The following is a 21,952-nucleotide window of genomic DNA, read 5'->3' on the forward strand; positions in this document are numbered from 1 at the left end:
AAGACTCCGCAGAACTTAAGTGTTCAATATCTCCAGCTTCATCAGGATCTGCCCATTTGTCCCCATTCTAGTTTTCAGGATCCTATTCCTTCCTAGACAACATCCTTAGTTTATCAGAATATACCCTATGAGGTTGAGAATTCAATTTGCTTTGTAATTCAGCTTCTTGGAGGATGAGTCTGAGTTTGGTTTTATGAAAGTACCCAAAAGCTTAAGAAGATCAGAATGTTACAGTGATTTTATCAGGTAAGATCTGCCTGGCCTCTGTGGGAGGGTCCAAGTACATCCCTTTCACTACAACTATGGGGAAAAAATTGTGAGGTGAGCCCTAGCATTCTTATCTGTGGTCACTCTTCTCCGTAGGCCAGGAATTACAATGGGATCTGCGGCCTTTGAACTAGAATACCTAAATGAATGGGTATAATTGGATCCCGGGCTAGCAGGGTGTTGAGCAGAGGCACTTAATCATCACAGACAAGGCGGGTGAGGTTACAAATGGACAGCATGGTCAAGGCAGTAATCAGAATAAGAGACCTATGCCATTGGTTATTTGATCATTGTCCCTAGAAGAGAAATAGATGGGCGATCTACTAAATCAAGCAGGAGAATTTTCGGTGAGGTGAACAGAAGTCTAACTTGAATCACCAAACCAGAAAGTATTGCCCCTTAAATCAATTTTCAGACTTGATCAAGTTTGACCAGGGTGGCAGTGCATTGGGGGAAAGGAAAATAATTAGACTTTGGGGGGTTATTGAAACATTGGCTCAGAACTGCCACTGATTTTAGGAGACCCAAAATGTCACTGTGGCCCATGGGTCATAGCAAGGGGCTATGCAGGTCAGAGTATCACTAAGGTTCTAGTTCAAGTCTATCCAACAGAGGGTACAGTGGATCACCAAACACATCCCATAGTAATTTTCACAGTTCCAGAATGCATACCTGAAATAGACATATTGAGCAATGGGCAGAGTCCCCACACTGCTTCCCTAACCTGTAGAGGAAGGGCTGCTATGGTGGGAAAGACCAAGTGAAAGCCACTAAAACTGCTTCTACCTGGGAAAAGAGTAAACCAAAAGCAACACCACATTCCTAGATGGATTTTGGAGATTGGTGCCATCATCAAAGACTTGAAGGATACAGGGGCAGTGGTAATTCCACATATTCTCATTCAACTCCCTAGTTGGTCTGTGCAGAAAACAGATGGATCTTGGAGATTGACACTGAGTTATCATAAATTTAATCAGGTAATGAGTCCAATTACACCTGCTGTTCCAGATGTGATTTCATTGCTTGAACAAATTAACACATCCCTGATACCTAGTATGTAGCTATTGATCTGGAAAAATGCTTTTTTTCTTGATACCTGTTAATAAAGACCACCAGAAGCAATTTACTTTCAGCTGGAAATATACCTTCACTGTCCTAATTTAGGAGTATATCAGTGCTCCAGGCTTATGTGATAATTCAGGCCACAGAAAAATGATTGCCTTTCCCTTTGACAAAGTATCACACTGTCCCATTACACTGTTGCCACTGAAGTGCTAGTAAGCTAAAAGTGGCAACTGCTCTAGACTTTTGGTAAGAAATTTGCATGTCAGAGGTTGGGGAATAAATACAAAAAAATTCACCTTCCATCTCAGTGAAATTTCTAGAAGTCCAGTGTTGTCATCCATGTCGAGATATTCCTATATGTCCTAAGTACAATGCATAGTGACCCTCTAGATTTTCGAGGCAACATATTCCTCATTTAGGCATGTTACTCTGGCCCATATACCACGTGATCCAAAAAGCCGTTTTGAGTAGGGCCTAGAACAAGAAAAGGCTAACACATCCAGGCTGACATGCAAGCTGTTCTGCTACTTGAGCTGTATGATCCATCAGATCAATGGTGCCTGAAGTATCAGTGGAAGATAGGGATGCTGTTTAGAGCCCTTGGCACACCCTTATAGGTATTTTCCCAAGATAAATAAAAGGATATCTCCATACAAAGAATTGCACTCAAAAATTCACACCAGCTTTATTTGATATAGTCATAAACATTAAAAAAAATCCAATGTCTATCAGCAGATGAATGAATAAATATATTATGACATATCCATCCAATGGAACATTACTCAGCTATAAGAAGAATGGATCAATTAACAATTGATCTGTGCAACAATATGAATGAAACTCAAAACAATTATGCTGAGTAACAGAAGGCAGACACAAAAAAGTTTATGGTGCATGATTTCATTTATATACAATTCTGGAAAATGCAAACTAATCTAAAGTGAAAGAAAACAAATCAGTGGTTGTCTGGGGGAGGGGGCAGAGCAATGCTTAGTGGTCAGGAGGAAAGTTTTTTTTTTTTAAGATTTTATTTATTTATTTGACAGAGATAGAGACAGCCAGCGAGAGAGGGAACACAAGCAGGGGGAGTGGGAGAGGAAGAAGCAGGCTCATAGCGGAAGAGCCCGATGTGGGGCTCGATCCCATAACGCTGGGATCACGCCCTGAGCCGGAGGCAGACGCTTAACCGCTGTGTCACCCAGGCGCCCCGGAGGAAAGTTTTGAACATGACAGATGTATTAGCTATTACTGTGGTAGTGCTTTCATAGGTGTATATATATCAACTTGCACACTTTAAGTATGTGAAATTCATTTAATGTCAACTCTACCTCAATCAAATTAAAAATATTTAAATATAAGAAAATAATTGCATGGGGAAAATGCTTCTCTGTTTCCCATTCAAAATGATACCGTAAGTTAAATTCTTTCTTATTATAATTTTTATGAGATTTGTTTGTTTTTATTTTATTTTATTTTATTTTAATCCTCTTAAGAAGTTTATACAATATTATATAAATTTGGAATGACCGTATTACATTTGGACTTGATTTGGGAGAATTGGCAGAACTGTCCAGTGTTTTATTTGTGGCAAACTTTAAAAATGTTTTTTACCTTCTTAATAGATGAGATTTATCCAGACATTCTATTTCTTCCTGAAATTATTTTTTAATTTATATTTTTCTAAATTTTTTTCCACTTTATCTCAGAGTTTAAGCTTGACATCATAAATTTTTTATCTTTAATCTCTTCTATAACTGTAATTATGTCCCCTTTTTCTAACTCAATATGGTTATTGTATTTCTCTCTTTTTTATTCTCACTTTATTTCACTCGATTTTTTCTTCTTTCTCCTTATCACCAACTTTGACTTTCTTACAATCAGCTTTTGGCTTTGTTGGTCTACTTTTTATTATTAATACTTCTTGAATCTGTGTATATATGTTTTCATTCCAGTTCCAGAAAATTCTCTGCCACTAGCTCTTTAAATGATTCCTCTTCTCCATTCCATCTATATATTATCATATATTTTATCTACTTGCTCTCTGTGACGCAGTCTAAGTAATTTATTTAAACATATATTCCAGGTCGTTAATTATCTCTTTTATATATAATCAACTATTAAATAAACTATCCTATAAAAATCTATTAAGATTTTTATTTCATAATGTGATGGAAGAAAAACTTTTCCTCTACCCTCCTGGGTTCTGTGGCTGATTTAAGAATTACATTGACATCGGGGCACCTGGGTGGCTCAGTTGGTTGAGCAGAAGACTCTTGATTTTGGCTCAGGTCATGATCTCAGGGTCCTGGGATGGAGCTCGACTTCGGGCTCCACACTCAATGGGGTGTCTGCTCGAAGATTCTCTCCCTGTCCCTCTGCCCCTCTCCCTGCTCGCATGCTCTCTCTCTCTCTCTCTCAAATAAATAAACCTTAAAAAAAAATTACATTGACATAAAAGAGATTAACAGGGAAAAAACATTTTAATTATGTATGTGTGCATGGGAGTTTCATAAAAACATGAGACTCAAGGAGCAGCCAGATGATTGAGACTTATATACCATCCTGAGCTAAGGAAAAGGGAGAGGGGTTTCAGGCTTCTGCAGGTGGGGAGGCAAAGTGTGGGAAGGCGAGAGGAGGAAATAGATAGTAAGTCAAGGTTGCCATGTTATACGGTGAAGAGTCTCTTAGGTGGAAAAAAAGTTGACTCTGAGAGTAGCTCTCTTCCTGGTACAGGTACATTTACTAATGGAAATTTCATTTTTAAGTGTAAATTTCCTTTATAAATGGGGAAAATTAAACTTTAGGCTTTTTTTTTCATTTAGCTCAAAATAACCCATATGCCAAAGTGGCATATTTTGGGGTAGCATGCTCTGAACTCCTTCAGCAGTTTTGTTTTGTTTTGTTTTGCATTTATAGAAATTCTCTTTGGCTATTTTTTAAAATCTATATGGCCATATTTGATCATCTGTCACTGTTAGGTCATATTTATGGTTCATTTCTTTAGAGTTCATACACAGATAAGTATCAGTTAATTTCCATTCCTACAGTGCTGGTGGTCTAAATCTGATCTGTTTGTTATTTCTTCTGATTCTCACTCAGGGTGGCTTGCCTTCCCTTATACTTGATGACTTTGGAATCCATATTCAGTCTATATTAAATGTGAGGTAATTCAGGGGGCTTAAAATGAGAATATTTTCTTCCAGGAAGGATTTACATCTGTGTCTTCCAGGAGCTGGGGAAAGCCACTGGCCTGGAACCTCTTCAAGCTCCCCTCAAGGACTGTGGCTAAGACAGGAGTCAGGGGCTCCGTTCTACCTCCTTCTCCTGGAACAAGGCTGAGAACATGGATTACAGCCCTGCTGAGGACATCTGCACTTAGGGCCACCCTGTCCACCACTCCCATTCTTCCTTCATCTCAGAGTCTGTTTTCTGTTCTCTCTGGTTTGGGGAGAGGGACAGGATAATGTACTTTGAACTCATCACCGACCTCTTCTCCTCTTATTAGCCCATCAATTCACCAAAAAGTGTTTCTATTCAAGATCCAGGGGTTCTACAGTAGGAGGACCTATTAGAGCACGTAGTATCATGTGCAGTCAGGTGTGAGACTTAAGTCTATGTCTCCTTGACTTGTAGTTCAATGTTATTTTTATTTTCGCATGCCATGAAAGCAAACGGTGGCAACTATTAAAACTATCATCCTCCTTCTCAGTATCCTGATCATCAAAATGTGACCATCCATATAACACACAGACAGAAAGGAGCTATTATGGACGGATTTGTGTCTCCCCAGAATTCATATGGTGAAGTCTTCACCCCCAGTACACCTCATAATATGACTGTGTTTTGGAATAGAGCCTTGTAGTTGTTAATTTTGCGTGTCAACTTGGCTGGCCCCAGGGTGCCCATGTTAAACATTATGTCTGGGTGTGTCTATGATTGTGTTTCTGGAAGAGATTAGTATTTGAATCACTGGACTCAGTAGATTGCCTTTCCAAAGGGAGGCGGGCATCATACAATCCACTGAGGGTCTGAATCGTACAAGAGGTGAAAGAAGAAGGAATTCACCTTTTTTTTTTCCTGCCTCAAAGATTGGCCTGGGACATCTCATTCCATCTTCTCCAGCCTTTGGACTGGGGTTTACATAATCAACTCCCCTAGTTCTCAGGCCAGCACACTTGGGACTGAATGATACCACTGGCTTTCCTGGGTATCTAGCTTGCCAATGGCAGATCATGGGACTTCTCAGCCTCACTGGCATGAGCCAGTTCCTCATAATGAATCTACATCTACGTGTGCGCGTGCGTGCGTGTGTGTGTGTGTGTGTGTGTGTGTGTGCATGCGTGCGTGCATATATACTGGTTCTGTTTCTCTGGAGAAACCTGACTAAGAGAAATTTAAAGCAGTGATTAAAGTTAAATGAGGTTATATGGGTGGCCCCTAATCCTATATGAGTTGTGTCTTTAAAAGAGAGAGACACACCAGGGAGGCACATACACAAAGGAAAGACCATGTGAAGACACAGCAAGAAGACAGCCATCTGCAAGCCAATGAGAGAGGCTTCAGGAGAAACCAACCCTGCCAACATCCTAATCTTGGACTTCCAACCTCTAGAACTTTGAGAAAATCAATTTCTATTGTTAAAACCATCCAGTCTGTGGTATTTTATTATAAGAGTTCTAGCAAAGTGATACAGGGGTTTCTTCGGTGTTCCTCGTGTTTTCCTTACTCCTGGAATGCCCTGTTCCTCTTGTCTTCATGAGAAATTTAACCCACCCATCAAGGCTAACTCAATTGTCACCTCTTCTGTGAAACTCTTACAAATTTTCTGTGTTCCCGTATTTTGACATACTCCTTTTACAGCACTTTTAATATTGTATCAGTGCCTGTCTCTTGTACAAGATTGTGAATCCTTTAAGAAGAGCAGCCATACAAAGTCCATCTTTGAATTCCCACCGCCTAGTTTAAAAGCCTGATGGATGAATGGATGAATGGATATATGAATGGATGAATGAATGAATACAGGAGATGCAATTTCCCCTTAAGATGCCATACTCCCTGCTGCCCTCTGGTGGCTATTTAGTCTACAACAGTGTATCTTAGGCCATTCTTTCTGGATTCTTCCAAATAACCTGTTTTCCAATTTATGAAAAATTTCCCCCACCTAATTTGGTATTACCACAATCTACTCTTCTCATTACACCATCCATCCACTTCTGGTCATCTTCCTCATTTATCAAGAACTTTTGTACCAAGACCCCAGTCCTCACTACCGTAACATCAGTGACTTCCAATGACATGTAGATCCTTCTCAAAAACAGATTCAAAATTTCTTCCTCAGCCCTAACATGTTATCTACATCTTACTTCAGGAACTCATTACTTGGCCACACCCAGACGTCAACGTCACAAAAATATTTTCATATCCGGATATTTTGGCTCTATGGTAAATTGAATAATGACTCCCAGAGATGTCCACATTCTAATCCCCAGAGCCTGCAACTGTGTTACCTTTTATGGCAAAAGAGCCCTTGCAGATGTGATGAACTTAAGAACCTTGGGATCAGAAGATAACCTTGGATTATCTGGGAGGGCTCAATATAATCACAAGGGTCTTTATAAGAAACACGCAGAAGGGTCAGAGTGAGAGAAGGAGTGACTACAGAAGCAGAGGTCAATGTGATGGGAGGCCACGTGCAACAGAAGGTAGGCAGCCTCTCAAAGCTGGAAAGGGCAAGAAAGCAGGTTCTCCCTTAGAACCTCCAGAAAGAACACATCCCTGCCAACCGGGTTTCAATTTATGACGCTCAGAACTGTGAGAAAAAAAATTCATGTTGCTGCAACCACTAAGTTTACAGTAATTTGATAGAGCAGCGATAGGAAATTAACACAGGCTCAGACAGACCAACCTCTAGACACAAGCTTTCAGGATCACTCAGTCTCTTTCCGTACGATGAACCCTATTCTCACAATTGATGTTCTCTCTCTGGCTACATTTCCTTTCCTAGACACATAGACATGATGATTTTAAACGTTGACATCTCTCTTCTTAAGACATCAAGGTCCTAACCTGAGTTAGGTTCTCAGTCCTTCTTTACTCTTTACATGACCTTTAGGAGCTCCTTCTGTTCCTCGGAGCAATAATTCCAAACCAAGTCAGTGGCCCCATCACTACTTCTCTCTTTAGTAAGTTACCTTAACTTCAATTTTTGAAAGAAAATCGAGGTGTGGCATGAGCTGCCCCCAGCATGTCCCCTTGCTGCAGTCCCCCTTGCTCTCACCATCCCTACTTATTTCTCTCTGCTGCCTCTGCCTAACAGACCTTCCCTCTCTCTTCCCCTTGCTCTCTCCATCCTCCATTCACTCAAAATAACTTACTTACTTCTTTATCTTTTTCCAACGTTTTCCAACTTTCTACGAAGACTTTATTGACACCACCCAGTTCCCTGGTTGACCACCCCTCCTTCGTGTTCCCATTTTATTATACGTACTTCTACTGCAACTGTCATAGCACACATGATAAAGTTTGGTTACATTGATTCATGTGTCTTTCTCCTTCAACTAGACTGAGAGTCCCTTGAGGTGAATTGCTGTGCCTTATTTGTCTTGTTATCTCCAACACTCTAGCACTTTGCCCCTAATGTTTTAAGAAATGGTAAGAAGGAAAGTAGGAAGGACCTCTCACTACAGTGAGATGGTGAGTGATGTGGAGAGACAGCAAGCCTCCTCCCACCGCATACACACACCATCACCACCACCAAACATCAGTTGTACCTCTCACCTCCTCCCTGTGATTAATCTGCTTGGAGACTAAGGCTGGTCCCAGATCTCTAGGCAGAAGCTCATTCCAGTCAAAATGACAAGTGCACTGGCATGTTCATCTGAGAGCCCTATTTCATCAAATCCACTTCAGAATCAGGAAGGCACTCTTGGCTACCTCTGTGCTCCAGACCATCTGGTCAGGTGGCACAGCGCCCACTTACAAGGTCAGTTTCTTACTGCCCTGAACAGTCCAGATTATGCTGCAGCGTAAACTTTCTGTGTGAACTATCACAGGAAAATCTTCAGAATCACATTAGTCTCTCTCTCTCATCCACTTCTTTTTGTTCTTGGCTAAGCGGCAGGGGTATTTCTCCAGAGCATCATTGTGATCTAACTGTCCCTCTAACTGAGGACAATGAAATGGTCTGGGAGGATAAAGGGGGCAGCACCCACTTCTTATATTCCTTTTTGTGAGAAGGAGAGCAGCAGTGAAGTGTTCTGTGCCATGGAAACACTGGGCCACATTCTGGCATCTCAGGGATGTGTCCAGTTAGCTTTGTGGACGTTCTGATCCTAAACCAAACTGTTTGTAATAGAATTGATAGGCATTAACTCTGCTTCACATCTAAAGGATGGTTCCTTTTGTATTAAAAAAAAAATCTTTGCCCCAACAGTAGAAATGAGAGACTATTTGTTTGCTTCTTGTTGGCACAGTTTTGGTTGGAGTTTGCCTGAAGATTCCCCTAAACATCTGGGAACTAATGCTATAATGAAGCCTGCTAACATCATAGAAAAAGCTGAAGATGAGCAATCATAAACAACTCTATACAAATGATATGCATCCTGCGCCAAAATAAAAGGGACAGCCACATTGCAGGCAGAGCTCCTAGGGACCAAGATGGGCTTCATGTGACATTGACAGATTCTTACACATGGTCAGCTCTACTGTCAAGTATTCAATCTTCCTGTAGGTAATTCTGTCTGGATAGATTTCAAAGCAAATATATTTAAGGATTGTCTGAAAATACATCCCTACTTCTGCCTTCTTTTCCTATATATTTGGGAAAAAAGGGGAAGACGACATGGAGGGGGTTAGAAACCAACTCTTACCCTTGAAGATCCAACATAAAGGCTACTTTTTCTGTGAGGCTCCCTCTAAACCACTGCAACCCCCAGTGATCTGTCCTTCCCCTGAATACCTATAAGACTTTGCATTTTACTATACACAGTACTGACTTGCATTATTAGTTATCCATTCATGATTCAAGAACTTGTCTCCTCAATTAGCTGCCAGGTCCTTGAGGACAAGGACTGCTCTATTAGTCCACAGTACCTATTCACAGTGATTTAATACAGCAGATGCTCAAAATATCTGATTGCTTGGGTAATGCCACCAGCAAATAGCCCCCAGATCACAACTATGACTTTGTTACACAGTATATGAAATTTAAGGAATAAATCTATCTCCGTATTAATATTGTACGCCTTGTGTTCCGCAATTTCTGAGAACAAGGTAGGTGAGCTGTTATTGGGGACTGCAGTGGGGGCGCTGGAGGAAGTGGGGTAAATGTTAAAATGGGGCCAATGAAAAAATGCCCACGTAGGATTAAGATAAACTGGATTACTGAGAGTCTGCCTAAGCAGTAAGAAATGTTGGCCGACTTCATTTAATAACTAAAGCTAGAAGTCTCAGTCTTCGAGGATTAGTGCCTGCAAGGCCGGTCTCTGCTCCACACCCCTTGGGAACTTTGGCTCACCTTTGAGCACGGGTTCTGCAAGCACAGCTTGGGAGACCACTTTCCGCTGGTGCTGTCACGGCCGTTCCTTACCACCAGGCGGAGCCGCGCGCAGCGCAGTGCCGCGCCTCGGGGCGCGCGGCCGCTCTCCCAGCATGCCCCGCTCCGCCGACGTCGACCCGGAAGCTGTCGCCGACAGCCGCCGGCCGGCAGCCGTAACAGAAGCCGGGCTGCTGATTGCAGTCGCCCGGGGGGCCCTAACCCGGCGGAGGGTTCCTCAGAGGGCGGCAGTGACGACACCGTTGAGTACCCCGCACATCGGGGCTCGGTCTGGGCGCGCCCCCGAGCGGTGTATGACCTGGTCCTCGGCGTCTGTAAGTGTTGGGTGAGGGGCGCCGTAGGCCCTGCCCCGCCCTCCCCAGGCAGCGCGGAGGCTCTCCGACCTCGGGGTTATGAAGGCAGCCGAGTCTTCAAGGGCGGCCTCTCTGCTGGAAGGGGCTGGAGCTGGGGGCAGAAGCAGAGCCGCCTCTGTCGCTTTGCAGTGCGTGTAGGACGCCGAGGGCCCAGAGCCCCGCCCCGCCCGGGGCCCTGAATAGCACCCTAGATATCCTCGTCTCCGTACACAGTTAACGTCCCATTCCCTACCTCAAGTGAAGTAGAAAGACGGCGATCGTCTGGGTAGCCATCTGCCCTTTTCAGCCATGAAGGCAGAGACAGTGTCTTCGTTACAAGAGGCTCCAGCTGGGTCCAGCTGGAACCTCAATAACCTACTGAGTAGCCCGAAGCTGATGGCTGTGGGAATCGTGCTCGGCTGGCTCCTGGTCATCCACTTTCTGGTCAATGTGTGGCTCCTGTGCCTTCTGTCTGCTTTGCTAGCGGTGCTGGGAGGATGGCTGGGCTCAAACGCCATTGTGGGGGCTTCGGGTCGACTGCACCTGGAACGCTTCATCCCAGTGGCCACCTGCCCTCCAAACCCTGAGGCAGAGAGGCAACTGGAACAGGAGATCGACCGCACCATCCAAATGATTATTCGGGACTTTGTGTCATCCTGGTACCGCTCAGTGAGCCAGGAGCCAGCCTTTGAGGAAGAAATGGAGGCCGCTATGAGAGGGTTGGTCCAGGAGCTCCGGAGGAGGATGGGCATGGTGGACAGTCATGCTCTTGCCCAGAAGGTTCTGACTCTCTGCGGTTGTCACCTGCAGAGCTATATTCAGGCGAAGGAAGCCCTGGCTGGGAAGCAGAGTGGTACAGTTGAGCCCTCCCAGCTCTGGGAGGCTTACTGCCTAGCTACTGCCCCACACCCTGCTGTACAGAGCTCCAGCACTGAGGTCAGCTATACACGTGGCATTGTAAATTTGTTGCTTCAAGGACTAGTGCCAAAGCCCCACTTGGAGACCCGGACTGGGCGCCATGTAGTGGTGGAACTCATTACTTGCAATGTAATCTTACCACTGATCAGCAAGCTGTCAGATCCTGACTGGATCCACCTTGTACTTGTGGGCATCTTTTCCAAGGCCAGAAGTAATCCGACAGCAGTGGTTAAATCAACCTCCCCAGCCAGTGCCCTAGAAAAGCCCTCAGTGCCCACATCTCTGCCACTGATTGTTGAGGTACAGAGCCCGCCAGAAGTAAGAGCCCCTTCTCCAGCAGCAGCGCCGGTGCTACTGAACTGTAGTGAGCCTGACGGGCCTTCCCACCACTCCCCAGAAGTTGAAGAAGGCCATGAAGCAACAGAGGGAGAATTGGGTGGAGTCCCAGAAGAAAGGAAAGTAGGAAACAACTCATCTCATTTCCTACAGCCAGATATTCGAGGCCCTTTGTTCTTATGTGAAGACACAGAGCTGGAGTCTCCATTGTCTGAACTGAGCAAGGAAACCATCATGCTCATGACCCCCGGCAACTTCCTCTCTGACAGGATCCAGGATGCTCTGTGTGCCCTGGAGGGTCCCCAGTCTCTGGAGTCTAAGGATGTTGAGGGAGGAATTGAAGGAGCAGAGGCCGAGGAGGGTCCAGGAACAGAAACAGAGACAGGGCTGCTGGTCTCCATGCTGACTTCCTGTCCAGAGATCCACATTGACACAGCAGACAAGGAAGTAGAGCAAGGAGATGTCACCTCTCTTACAGCTTTGCTGACAGATCCAGAAAGGACTTGCCCCCCACGACCCTCATGCTTAGAGAAGGATCTCACCAATGGTGTGAGCTCTGTAGATCCTAGTCTGCCGCAGGTTCTGCTCTCCTCCTCTCCAACCGGTCCTCTCAGCTCAGCCACCTTCAGCTTTGAGCCCCTGACCAGTCCAGATGGCCCAGTTGTCATCCAGAACCTTCGTATCACTGGTACCATTACTGCTCGAGAGCACAGTGGCACTGGATTCCACCCATATACACTCTACACGGTGAAGGTAACAGGATTAGAATTACGGTCACCCACTCTGGGCTGGAAATGGGTTTGGAAAGCAGAGTCAATGAAGCTAGTATTCTAAGGGAGAGAGGCTACTTTTCATTTACTATGTTCAGTTCGACAAGAATCTATATGTGAATGGTCGGAAGATCATTTGTAAAGCAAAGTTGGCTTCTGTTTAGTATCTGTGCAAACAATCCTAGAATCTCAGGGTTCTTTGGATACTGAGGGTTGTATTTTTCAGTGGTTCCCAATATAGAATCTTGTCCAGAAATCCTCTTTCCAAACTTCCCTGTTAATTTCTTTCTTTCCTTTTTTTTTTTAAAGATTTTATTTATTTATTACACAGAGATAGAAACAGCCAGAGAGAGAGGGAACACAAGCAGGGGAAGTGGGAGAGGAAGAAGCAGGCTCATAGCGGAGGAGCCTCATGTGGGGCTCAATCCCACAACGCCGGGATCACGCCCTGAGCCGAAGGCAGACGCTTAACCGCTGTGCTACCCAGGCGCCCCTCCTTTTTTTTTTTTTTTTTTAAGATTTTTATTTATTTATTCGACAGAGATAGAGACAGCCAGCGAGAGAGGGAACACAAGCAGGGGGAGTGGGAGAGGAAGAAGCAGGCTCATAGCGGAGGAGCCTGATGTGGGGCTCGATCCCAGAACACCGGGATCACGCCCTGAGCCGAAGGCAGACGCTTAACCTTAACCGCTGTGCCACCCAGGCGCCCCCGCCCCTCCTTTTTTAATTACTAGTATCTTTTGTACTTTGTTTAGGAAGGAAGTTTATATATATATATATATATATATATATATATATACACTCATATATATATCTCATATATATATAATATCTCAGAAGGTACCAGGTTCCTTATTCCTAGAAGTGTTTAAGCACTGAAGTAGGAACTACTCGGTAGAGATAAGAAGGAGTACATGTATCAGATGGTGAGTTCAGTTACAGCAGTGGCTCCCTAAAACTGGCTTTAGAATAGACTGTCTCCTAATTACCCGAAGAGGGCATTTTTGTAAATTCTCATTCAGATCTATCAGCGTCTGTCAGAATCTATTTAAAAAGCAGCACAAGTGATTTTTGAGGTGCAGCCAGGTTTGGGAATGTATTGATTAGTGTTGCTCAGGGGCAGACTATTCCACAGGACCTCCCAAGTGCTCCAAATTTGAGAGCCCTACCCTGAATTCTGTCTGTGTCTCTTACTAGGCTTTTCCTTCTCAGTGCTGGTCTGAGGGACTACTGCTTCGCTCATGTCATTTCATAACGAATACTCCTCTCTGGCTTTAGAGAATTTTAAGACAGCCTTAAGCCCCACCTACAAAGAGATCATTTCTTCCATAACTTGCCCCACAGTGTAATACCTCCTCCAGACAATAATGGTAACCTACCCCTAATGAGAACAAGTACATACATAGTTCCTGCACATCATTTCATTATATCTTAACTCCTCTGTCAGAAAGTCTACCCTGTCCTGAGCTGCAGCTTTCATGCTGTTCAGGGTGTTTGCTCTAGGGGAACATTCAGTACAAGTTGTCTTTTCCCACATACTGGCCCTCCACGCATATGAAGACAGCAAACTCTGACCCCTTACAACATCTCCAGTCTTCATGTGACTTCCAATCATACAGATGATATGTGTTTAGGAAAAAAAATTTCAATTCAGCTCCAAGAATAATAATTAATCTGCCCAAAGCAAAATAAAAACACATGTTCTTTTAATGCATTCCAGGCAAACAAATGATTTTATTCATCAGCTGTTTTGGATTATTTGTTCTTCCCCCCAACTAACATAAATAATCACTGGTCAAGTATAATGGCAAATGGTTATCTTCTTATAACATCCAACCCACAATTTAGTAGTGAAAGAGGTGGTCTTGTACCTTCTGTTTTATACTCTTTGAGATTTGAAAAATAGTAATATAGCCATTTTTTTAAGATTTATTTATGTCTGAGAGAGAGGGAGACAAGTGGGTGGGGCAGAGAGAGAGAGAGAATCACAAGGAGACTCCATTCCAAGCGTGGAGCCTGATGGGGCCTAAATCCCATAACCTTGAGGTCACAACCTGAGCCTAATCCAAGAGTTGTACACTTAACCGACTGTGCCACCCAGGAACCCTATATCCATTTTTATAAGTTAAGAAAGTGTTTGCAGGCGGGAGTTTTGAGGTGGAAGGAGGGAATGGAGAACAGCAAAACTCATTTCTCTTTCTGGGCCACATATGTGAGGAAACACATCTCATTCCTTAATTCAGCTGCCCTGGGAATTTGAGTTATTCACTACAACTCAGAGCCGCAATCAGATCTAGTAGGTTCAGAAATAGGGGCGCCTGGGTGGCTCAGTCAGTTAAGAGTCTGCCTTCGGCTCAGGTCATGATCCCAGGGTCCTGGGATCAAGCCCCACTTCGGGCTCCCTGCTCAGCGGGAGTCTGCTTCTCCTTCTCCCTTTGCCTGCCATTCTGCCTACTTATGCGTGTGCCCTCACTTTCTCTCTCTCTCTGTCAAATAAAAGAAAGAAAGAAACAGAATAGGACCATCTTCCTCCCTTTACTTCTACTCTCCTCTTACTGTGTGGCCATTGAGCTGATGCCCTAAATAAATGTGTTCATTCAACAGTATGAGACGGCCCTGGATGGTGAGAACAGCAGTGGCCTGCAGCAGGTGGCCTACCACACTGTGAATCGCCGCTACCGCGAGTTCCTCAATCTGCAGACTCGTCTGGAGGAGAAATCAGATCTCCGAAAGTTCATCAAAAGTCAGGAGTTTCCCCAGCCCGGACTGCCTGCTTGCTTTACACATCTAGCCCCCTAATCTGAAAGGCTAGGCCTACTAGTTTGTGGGAAGGGATGGAAGAGGAGAACACAGCATCCAGGGGCCGGTGTTTCCCCAGTTTGCTTTCAGATGTTGTGGGTTTTAGTGCTGGATAGCACCAATCACATTCTTTCTGAGGCACTTCTTTGACACTTACTGCTTTGTTCTGGGGCCCATCTAGTTTAAGCTTGAGAAACTCCTATTTCCACATGAGTCTGTGAAATAGTGTGAGTAGTTAAATCAATTTTTCCACATGTATACATAGATGGATTGCTCTTAAATATTAAAATAGTCTCCAGAAATGCTTGCCATCCTTCCTTTAACAACCAGGCTTTTTGTGTGTTTGCTATGTGACACCCATAAGGCACAGGAACAGTTAAGAAAATGTAATAAAATTTAACTCTAAAAATAAGCTAGTAAGCAGCTACTTTGTTTAAAAAAAAAAAAAAACTGATGGTCATCCAAATAAACCTTTTAATAAGTTTAGGCATAAGTTGTGGATTTCAGTTATGCATTTTCTTTCTTAATAACAGTAGTTACTGCTGAACCAAGCTTGAAAAAGTATGCCAGGTTCTCTTCTAAGTACTTTCTACATATTAGCTCATTTAATTGTCCTAACAGCTTATGAGATAGATAACTATCATTCTCCGCAAAGAAGGATTAGGCAACTTGCTGAAGGTCATTCTTATAGTAGGGATTGGAGCAAAAATTTAAACTTGGGCAACTGGACTTCAGGGTCCTCATTTGTAACTACTGTAGCATATGGCCTCCTATACGTTAGTGTGAACACCGATAACAAGAGTAGATTGTATGTACTATATCCTTGGGGTATATTTGGAACTCCTGAAATTTAAAAGAATCTTAGGAATATATTCAACAGTCCTGTTTTCTTTACATATATGGTGTATTTCATGTGGAATATCTCTCAGTGAATGTTAAGTGAATGAGTTTGTGTTGTTTTTTTTTTTTTTCTAAGATGTGAAGGGTCCTAAAAAGCTCTTTCCAGATCTTCCATTTGGAAACATGGATAGTGACAGAGTAGAAGCCCGAAAGAGCCTCCTGGAATCCTTTCTAAAGGTCAGCATCCTTCAGTTTCAACTGTGTTTTCATTCTAATTACCAGATACCTAGGCCAAGCTGAAGAGACTCGGGGACCAGAATTTCTCTTTGAAATCCTTCTTGTGTCTTTTGCAGCAACTTTGTGCCATTCCGGAGATCGCTAACAGTGAGGAGATGCAGGAGTTCCTTGCTCTGAACACAGATGCTCGTGTTGCCTTTGTCAAGAAACCATTCATGGTGTCCAGAATAGACAAGGTACCAGCAGGGCCACTGTGCTCAGCTTTAGTTTCTCACCAGAGTGTAGGCAGTGATTGAAAAATAAAGGAGGTTGGGGGTGGGGAGAGACAGCAGAGAGGAGTCCATAGAACATGGACTAGAACTTTTAAGACCTGTGGCAAATATTGGTTGGACCATCACCTTGCTATGACACTACATGGGTACACATATCTCCTATGGGATATTATGACATTGTTATTCTAGCAGAGGGAGGTAAGGATAGATCTGTACCTCCATAGATCGGTGGGGGCAGGAAGGTCTCTCCTGGAGATAAAGATCATTCCTGGTGTTGGTCACTCAGGAAAAAGAGCCCTAAGACAGGACACTAAGCTGGATTTACACTGGTGTGCTGATTCTCTGCTGGAGAATAGCATGGAAAGAATTATCCTTTTTTCAAGAGGGTATCTCAGAACCTTTGAAGATGGCAGGAGAAGGACATTTGTACAACACATTATATCCTTCTTGTAAGCAGCTGATTTGAGAGTTTCCAGGACACAAGTCTGAGGTTTATGTTTATCCAAAGATGGCATATGTTTTAAAAGGTTAGAAAACACTGACTCATTGGCAGAAGGCGGACCTCTCTCTAGACTTCAGGAGATAAAATGAAAAAGTGGAATTTCATGTGGTAGGAATTAGAAGACGTTCACTGATGCGAGGAAAAAGCTGCAAATTGGAAAGGGATAAATGAGGTAGAATCCCCAGAATTCCATGCAGATGTGTCCATCCACACAGATGTGTTCACTCACTGACTCACCAGCCACTTACTGCTTGCCTGGTCAAGTACAAGCTTGACCATGAACAGGACTAGCTGCTGGTGATACAACAGTGAACAGAGCAGATAAGGACCCTCCCCACAAGCTACAATTTTGTGAGCCTTGAGAGCAAGTTGTATTTTCTAAGCTGCATTATCTCTTCATGCTGTCCTCTGTGTTCTCTCCCTGGTTTGTTACCTCCCGTGCTGCACTGTAGTCCTAGTCTGCCACTTCAGCTTGCCTAGTCCTAGTCTGCCACTTCAGCTTGTCTCAGCTGTGCTGGCTGCACTCCGGGTAGGGGATGAACACAGGCATGAATTGAGGACGGCATGGCGCTGCTCTGAGCCAGCAGTGTTAATTAGCAAGGAGTACCAAAGGAAAAGTAAAGATTTCTTTTCATTTCTTTAGGTTTTTAGTGTTTCGTTTGTACATTTTCCTTTTTAGCAAATATCTATATGCCATTTTTCCATTCTGAGAAACACAGACAAGTCTTACTCTTCGGTGAGGATTGTTTTATTTGGTCTTTATGAGGAGTTTATATCAACTCCAGATTTCCTTAATTTTGACATGAGTGATTTTTGTTACTCTTTCTGTAAAGAAGAGAAATTATTTGGAGTAAGTGGAAAAACCAGTTCTTTATTCTGTGAATTACTCTGAGCATGTTAATATTATATGTGCTTCTAGAATGTATTTCTTATTCGATAATCTTTACTCTTTCTCTTTTCCATATATTCCTACCTATATCACTTCCATTTATTCACATCTTGGTGAAAGTATTATTGATTTGGAAATAAAAATCATTCCCTCATATACAAGGAAAGAAATTGAAAAATGAAGTGTTTCACCAGCCTGCAGAACTCCGAGCTTTTTATTTATCTCATTGTTTATTTTGGCTTCTTTTCCAATGGCATTGTTTGTCTTAACTCTGTGAGGAAGCAGATTTTTATGGCCATCGAGAAAAGGGGGGATAGTTGCCAGTGAATGTCTGGTATCTGAGTTTGCTGATGAAAAGTCTCCACTAGCTAGACCCGCTCTGTGCTCATCTTCCTTGCACGAAGCCCCACGAGACACCTGCTCATTTGGTGGTTTCTGTCTGACCTTGCACCTCTGACCCCTGCAGATGGTGGTAAGTGCTATCGTGGACACCTTGAAGACAGCATTTCCTCGCTCCGAACCCCAAAGCCCCACAGAAGAGCTGAGTGAGGCCGAGACAGAAAGCAAGCCCCAGACAGAAGGCAAGAAGCCTAGCAAGTGAGAAGCCCTTCAGTCACCCGGGGACCCTTTCCAGTTCTCGGGGTGATTGCCAGTCCTGAGCCAAAGCCTAGCCCCACTCCCAAGCCCTAGGAGAGAAGAGATGGGTCACACATACCAGTTTTTATACAAAGCCAGACCCCACACTCCTCAGTGCTCAACCCAGAGGAGCCTGAGATCCAGCGTAGGCATCCCTTCTGAATATTTGTCTTGCTACGGGAACCCAGGATTTAAACTGACCGGGAACTTTCGACGAGAAGGAAAACTATAGAATATGTATATTCTCCTTTTCTATTTTCCTGGAAAATTGAGATGTTTCTTACCTATTAAGAATTAAGGCTTGTAACTGATCTCTGTTTGTCATCATTCCTGGAAATCTTAGCTCAGAAGATGCATGTACTGGCAATAAACAGGAAATGGCCAGAATGAACACCCATAGGACCTGTTTTTGGCTATTCTGTCCTTTACTAGGATCCTACACACACCATTTCAGAAGCCAGCATGCGGAAGGGAGGGCACCACACTTAACCCTTACTGCAAATTTTATATCTGTATCTGGACCATTATGAAGAGAAAGAGTGAGAGAGTGAGAGAGACAGAGTGTGTGTGTGTGTGTGTTGGAGGGGGGGAAGAGGGAAAGGTGGAGAGTTTGTATGTTTGTGTCTATATGTCTGACCGTCTTTGTTTCTGTGTTCATGTCTCATGGACCAGCAGTAACACAATTTTTAGCCTTTTTTACTGAGCCCGTATTTTGAAGGGTGACCGTATCTGTGCTTATAAGAGCCTTAAAATGTGAGGTTAACACTTGTGGTCCCTTCCCTACCTTTATTTGGAACACTAGGAGAATAAGTGGACATGCGAAAAGGGTACTAACAACAACAACAACCTTGGTTTATGCCATGTATCTATTTAATCTCCAACAAATTTTTAATGAGTATGTATTTGCCATTCTTCTAGCTTATGGGAATACAACCACGATAGACTGGTCCCTGTTTTACATGAGCAAAAGTGCTTCACAAACGCACTGTGGCCATAGCTTAGTGCAATGGTTGTACTATGTATTAAGAATTGCCAGAATGTGTATCAGTTTCGGGAATTTCAGGGCCAGGTCTCTCCTGGCAACTCTGACCCTAGTAAGCTCCCAAGAATAAGTATGGATGTTCTTGTTTTAAGGTAGTAATACTTGGCAGCCCTTTGTTGGGAGATTAAAACCATGAATTATGTTCTGTTTCTGCTCTTTGTGTCAATACCAGGTCCAGATTGAGGTTCTCCTCCAGTAAGATTGCTCCAGCACTGAATATAACTGAGGCACCTGAGAAGATTCTCTATTGTCTCCAGGAAGGCAGTGTGGTGAGAAGTTTCTAGATAACTCCTGGAATTAATAGCTGGGATGTTGATCCTGCAGTTACAGGCAATTGAGACATTCTCCAACGTCAGGAGGGATGTAGGTGCCTTGCTAAAGGACTTACCCAGCATCTGGATCTCCAGTTTTTATTCAAAAAGTGTTTTCTCTCAGTGGTTTCTAATTCCTACCCACTCTGGGTCGGCAGGTTGGCTTCTCAAGGGTCATGGGCTTGGAACAAAGGATGGCAGAATGAGAAGGAAAGCCAGTTCCTGGGAGAGAACAGATCACCCAAATGTATTTGCAGCAAGTGAGAATACAAAGGCATTGTTTTACTTGCAATTTAGGTAGAAAGTGAAAACTTTCCGAAGGTGGTCACAGAGTCAGTTGGGTTCTATACTCATGATACTTGTGCAGGGAAAGAACAGGGAAAACCTGAAGGGCCACGGTTACTCTCCTATTTTCCTCATTCTTTATGTGATGTGCCACTGGCTTTTTCTTCAGGAGTCAGAGATCCTATCCATGTCTGGGATGGAATCCTTTATTGAAAAACAGACAAAGTTATTAGAAATGCAGCCAGCAGAAGCCCCAGAAAAAGATCCTGAACAAATCCCCAAAGGTTGTATGGATGGTTACTTGTCAGAAGCAGCTGTGCCAGCCCAAGACATCAGCAATGGTGACCCAGGTACGTGACAAGATCCCCACTCCCACAGAGAAGGGAGGCACGGTGTGACAGTTGGGATTCATTGATGTATTTTCTCTTGTATTCAGCTAAGCAAGCCATGTGTTAAACACCAGTGTTTGAGGTACTGTGCCGAGTCCTGGGATACAAAGAAGAATTTGACATAGTCCGCAGAGCTGAGTCAAAAGGAGCAGGGCACAAAAACAGGGAGTTCTGGTCCAGCAAAATAAGATCCGTGCTTATAATATCATTATCTTACTTATGTTGTTTTTGCCGTGCTTTGGCATCTTTGGACTACTCCCTTTACCTACAAACTTTCTTTCTTTCGTGTCTGTGATACCCCTTTCCTGGTTTTCTTTCCACCTCTCTTGTGGTCCCCTCTCAGGCCCCATTGTTGGTTCCCTTACTAGCCTTCCAGAACTTCATTTTTAGCTCTCTGTTCTTACTCTATATACTCCCCCGTGAGTGATCTCATTTGTACTCCTGATTTTAAATCTACCATGTGCTGATGATGCCTAAATATTGGATGTTGTGTTTCCTCTTGCTTACCAGAAATCTCCACTTAGATATACCATTGGGCTACTGAAGCCCAACATGGAATTCTTCCTTTTCCCTGGATCTTTTCCTTCTGTTTTATTTACTGCCATAGCAGATAACACTACCCAGTTCCCCAACATAGAGCAGGAAGGGAGAAGGGGTGAGGACAGGGAGGTTTGCTTCCCAAAAGAAGTGCAGAGGTTTTTTTTACAGAGAAAAAATTGGGAGACCTGGATATTAATGTGTTTGCTGAGCTAGAACTTATAATAAAAGAGTTTTTCAGTTCCACCAAGACAGAGTCTCCCACTGAAAAGAAAAGATCACAAAACCCTGGGTTCAGAAGGGGGGGAAAAAGGCTGATTTCAGATCATTGTTTCTCAGGTGCACTTGAACAGTCACCTGACCTCTAGTGTGTGGACCTCAGCTTAACTGTGTAAAAAATTAAGTTCACAACCCCACCTCTTCCCACATACCTCACTGGTTACATAAATCAAAGTGTTACGACAGTAAAAGCATCAGAGAACTGTAAGAAGTTACAAATAAGACGAAATGGGTGAAACAGTATAATTCTAGCCAAGGTCAAGCCTGTAAATTTTGAACATCATATCTCTAAGGGTATAGTTTATGCCTGAGCTTTTCTTCTAGCCCTGAGAAATTCAAAATGCTCACATGATAGGAAATTACATTTTCTTCCACAGGAGTTGGTGCCTCCTCCTGCTTTCTTATTTTTTACTGCTGTGACTAGCTGTCACCACATGGTGGCAGCTCTAGGTAAACACTAAACCTGAGAAAATCATAAGGTGGAGGAGGGTGGCTGACGCTCAGGATGGTGCTGTTTCCCAAGGAACTGAATATCCTGTCTTTGAGCAAATGACTGGGAAGTAAACATACCAGTTCCCATGCCCCCTTGAAATGCAGTGCAGAAAAGATATATATATTAGAAGGGATTAAGAAAAAAGTAGGATTGAGTTCTCGAATATTCAGCCAAATCTGAAGTTATTAATGTCCTGAAG

General features: G+C 43.4%; 1 protein-coding gene and 1 long non-coding RNA gene across 3 annotated transcripts in view; one reads left to right on the forward strand and one right to left on the reverse strand.

Moving 5' to 3' along the window:
- LOC148108789 (uncharacterized) overlaps positions 1 to 9,955 on the reverse strand; it is a 63,487-nt gene extending 53,532 nt beyond the window's left edge. The window contains exon 1 of the long non-coding RNA XR_015726970.1: positions 9,848 to 9,955. This is a non-coding gene — a long non-coding RNA (uncharacterized LOC148108789). The remainder of the gene's footprint in view (positions 1 to 9,847) is intronic.
- A 50-nt stretch (positions 9,956 to 10,005) lies between these two features.
- SNX19 (sorting nexin 19) overlaps positions 10,006 to 21,952 on the forward strand; it is a 51,665-nt gene continuing 39,718 nt past the window's right edge. For both annotated transcript variants that reach the window (XM_045790731.2, XM_045790733.2), the window contains exons 1-7: positions 10,006 to 12,225; positions 14,847 to 14,985; positions 16,018 to 16,118; positions 16,235 to 16,354; positions 18,248 to 18,378; positions 19,632 to 19,728; positions 20,225 to 20,405. In XM_045790731.2, coding sequence (XP_045646687.2) covers positions 10,528 to 12,225; positions 14,847 to 14,985; positions 16,018 to 16,118; positions 16,235 to 16,354; positions 18,248 to 18,378; positions 19,632 to 19,728; positions 20,225 to 20,405 — 2,467 coding nt within the window. In that variant the 5' untranslated portion in view covers positions 10,006 to 10,527. The remainder of the gene's footprint in view (positions 12,226 to 14,846; positions 14,986 to 16,017; positions 16,119 to 16,234; positions 16,355 to 18,247; positions 18,379 to 19,631; positions 19,729 to 20,224; positions 20,406 to 21,952) is intronic.

Source organism: Ursus americanus, chromosome 16, assembly GCF_024610735.1.
Source record: "Ursus americanus isolate L20-20 chromosome 16, mUrsAme1.1.p, whole genome shotgun sequence".
In the NCBI taxonomy this organism is placed as follows: Eukaryota; Metazoa; Chordata; class Mammalia; order Carnivora; family Ursidae; genus Ursus; species Ursus americanus.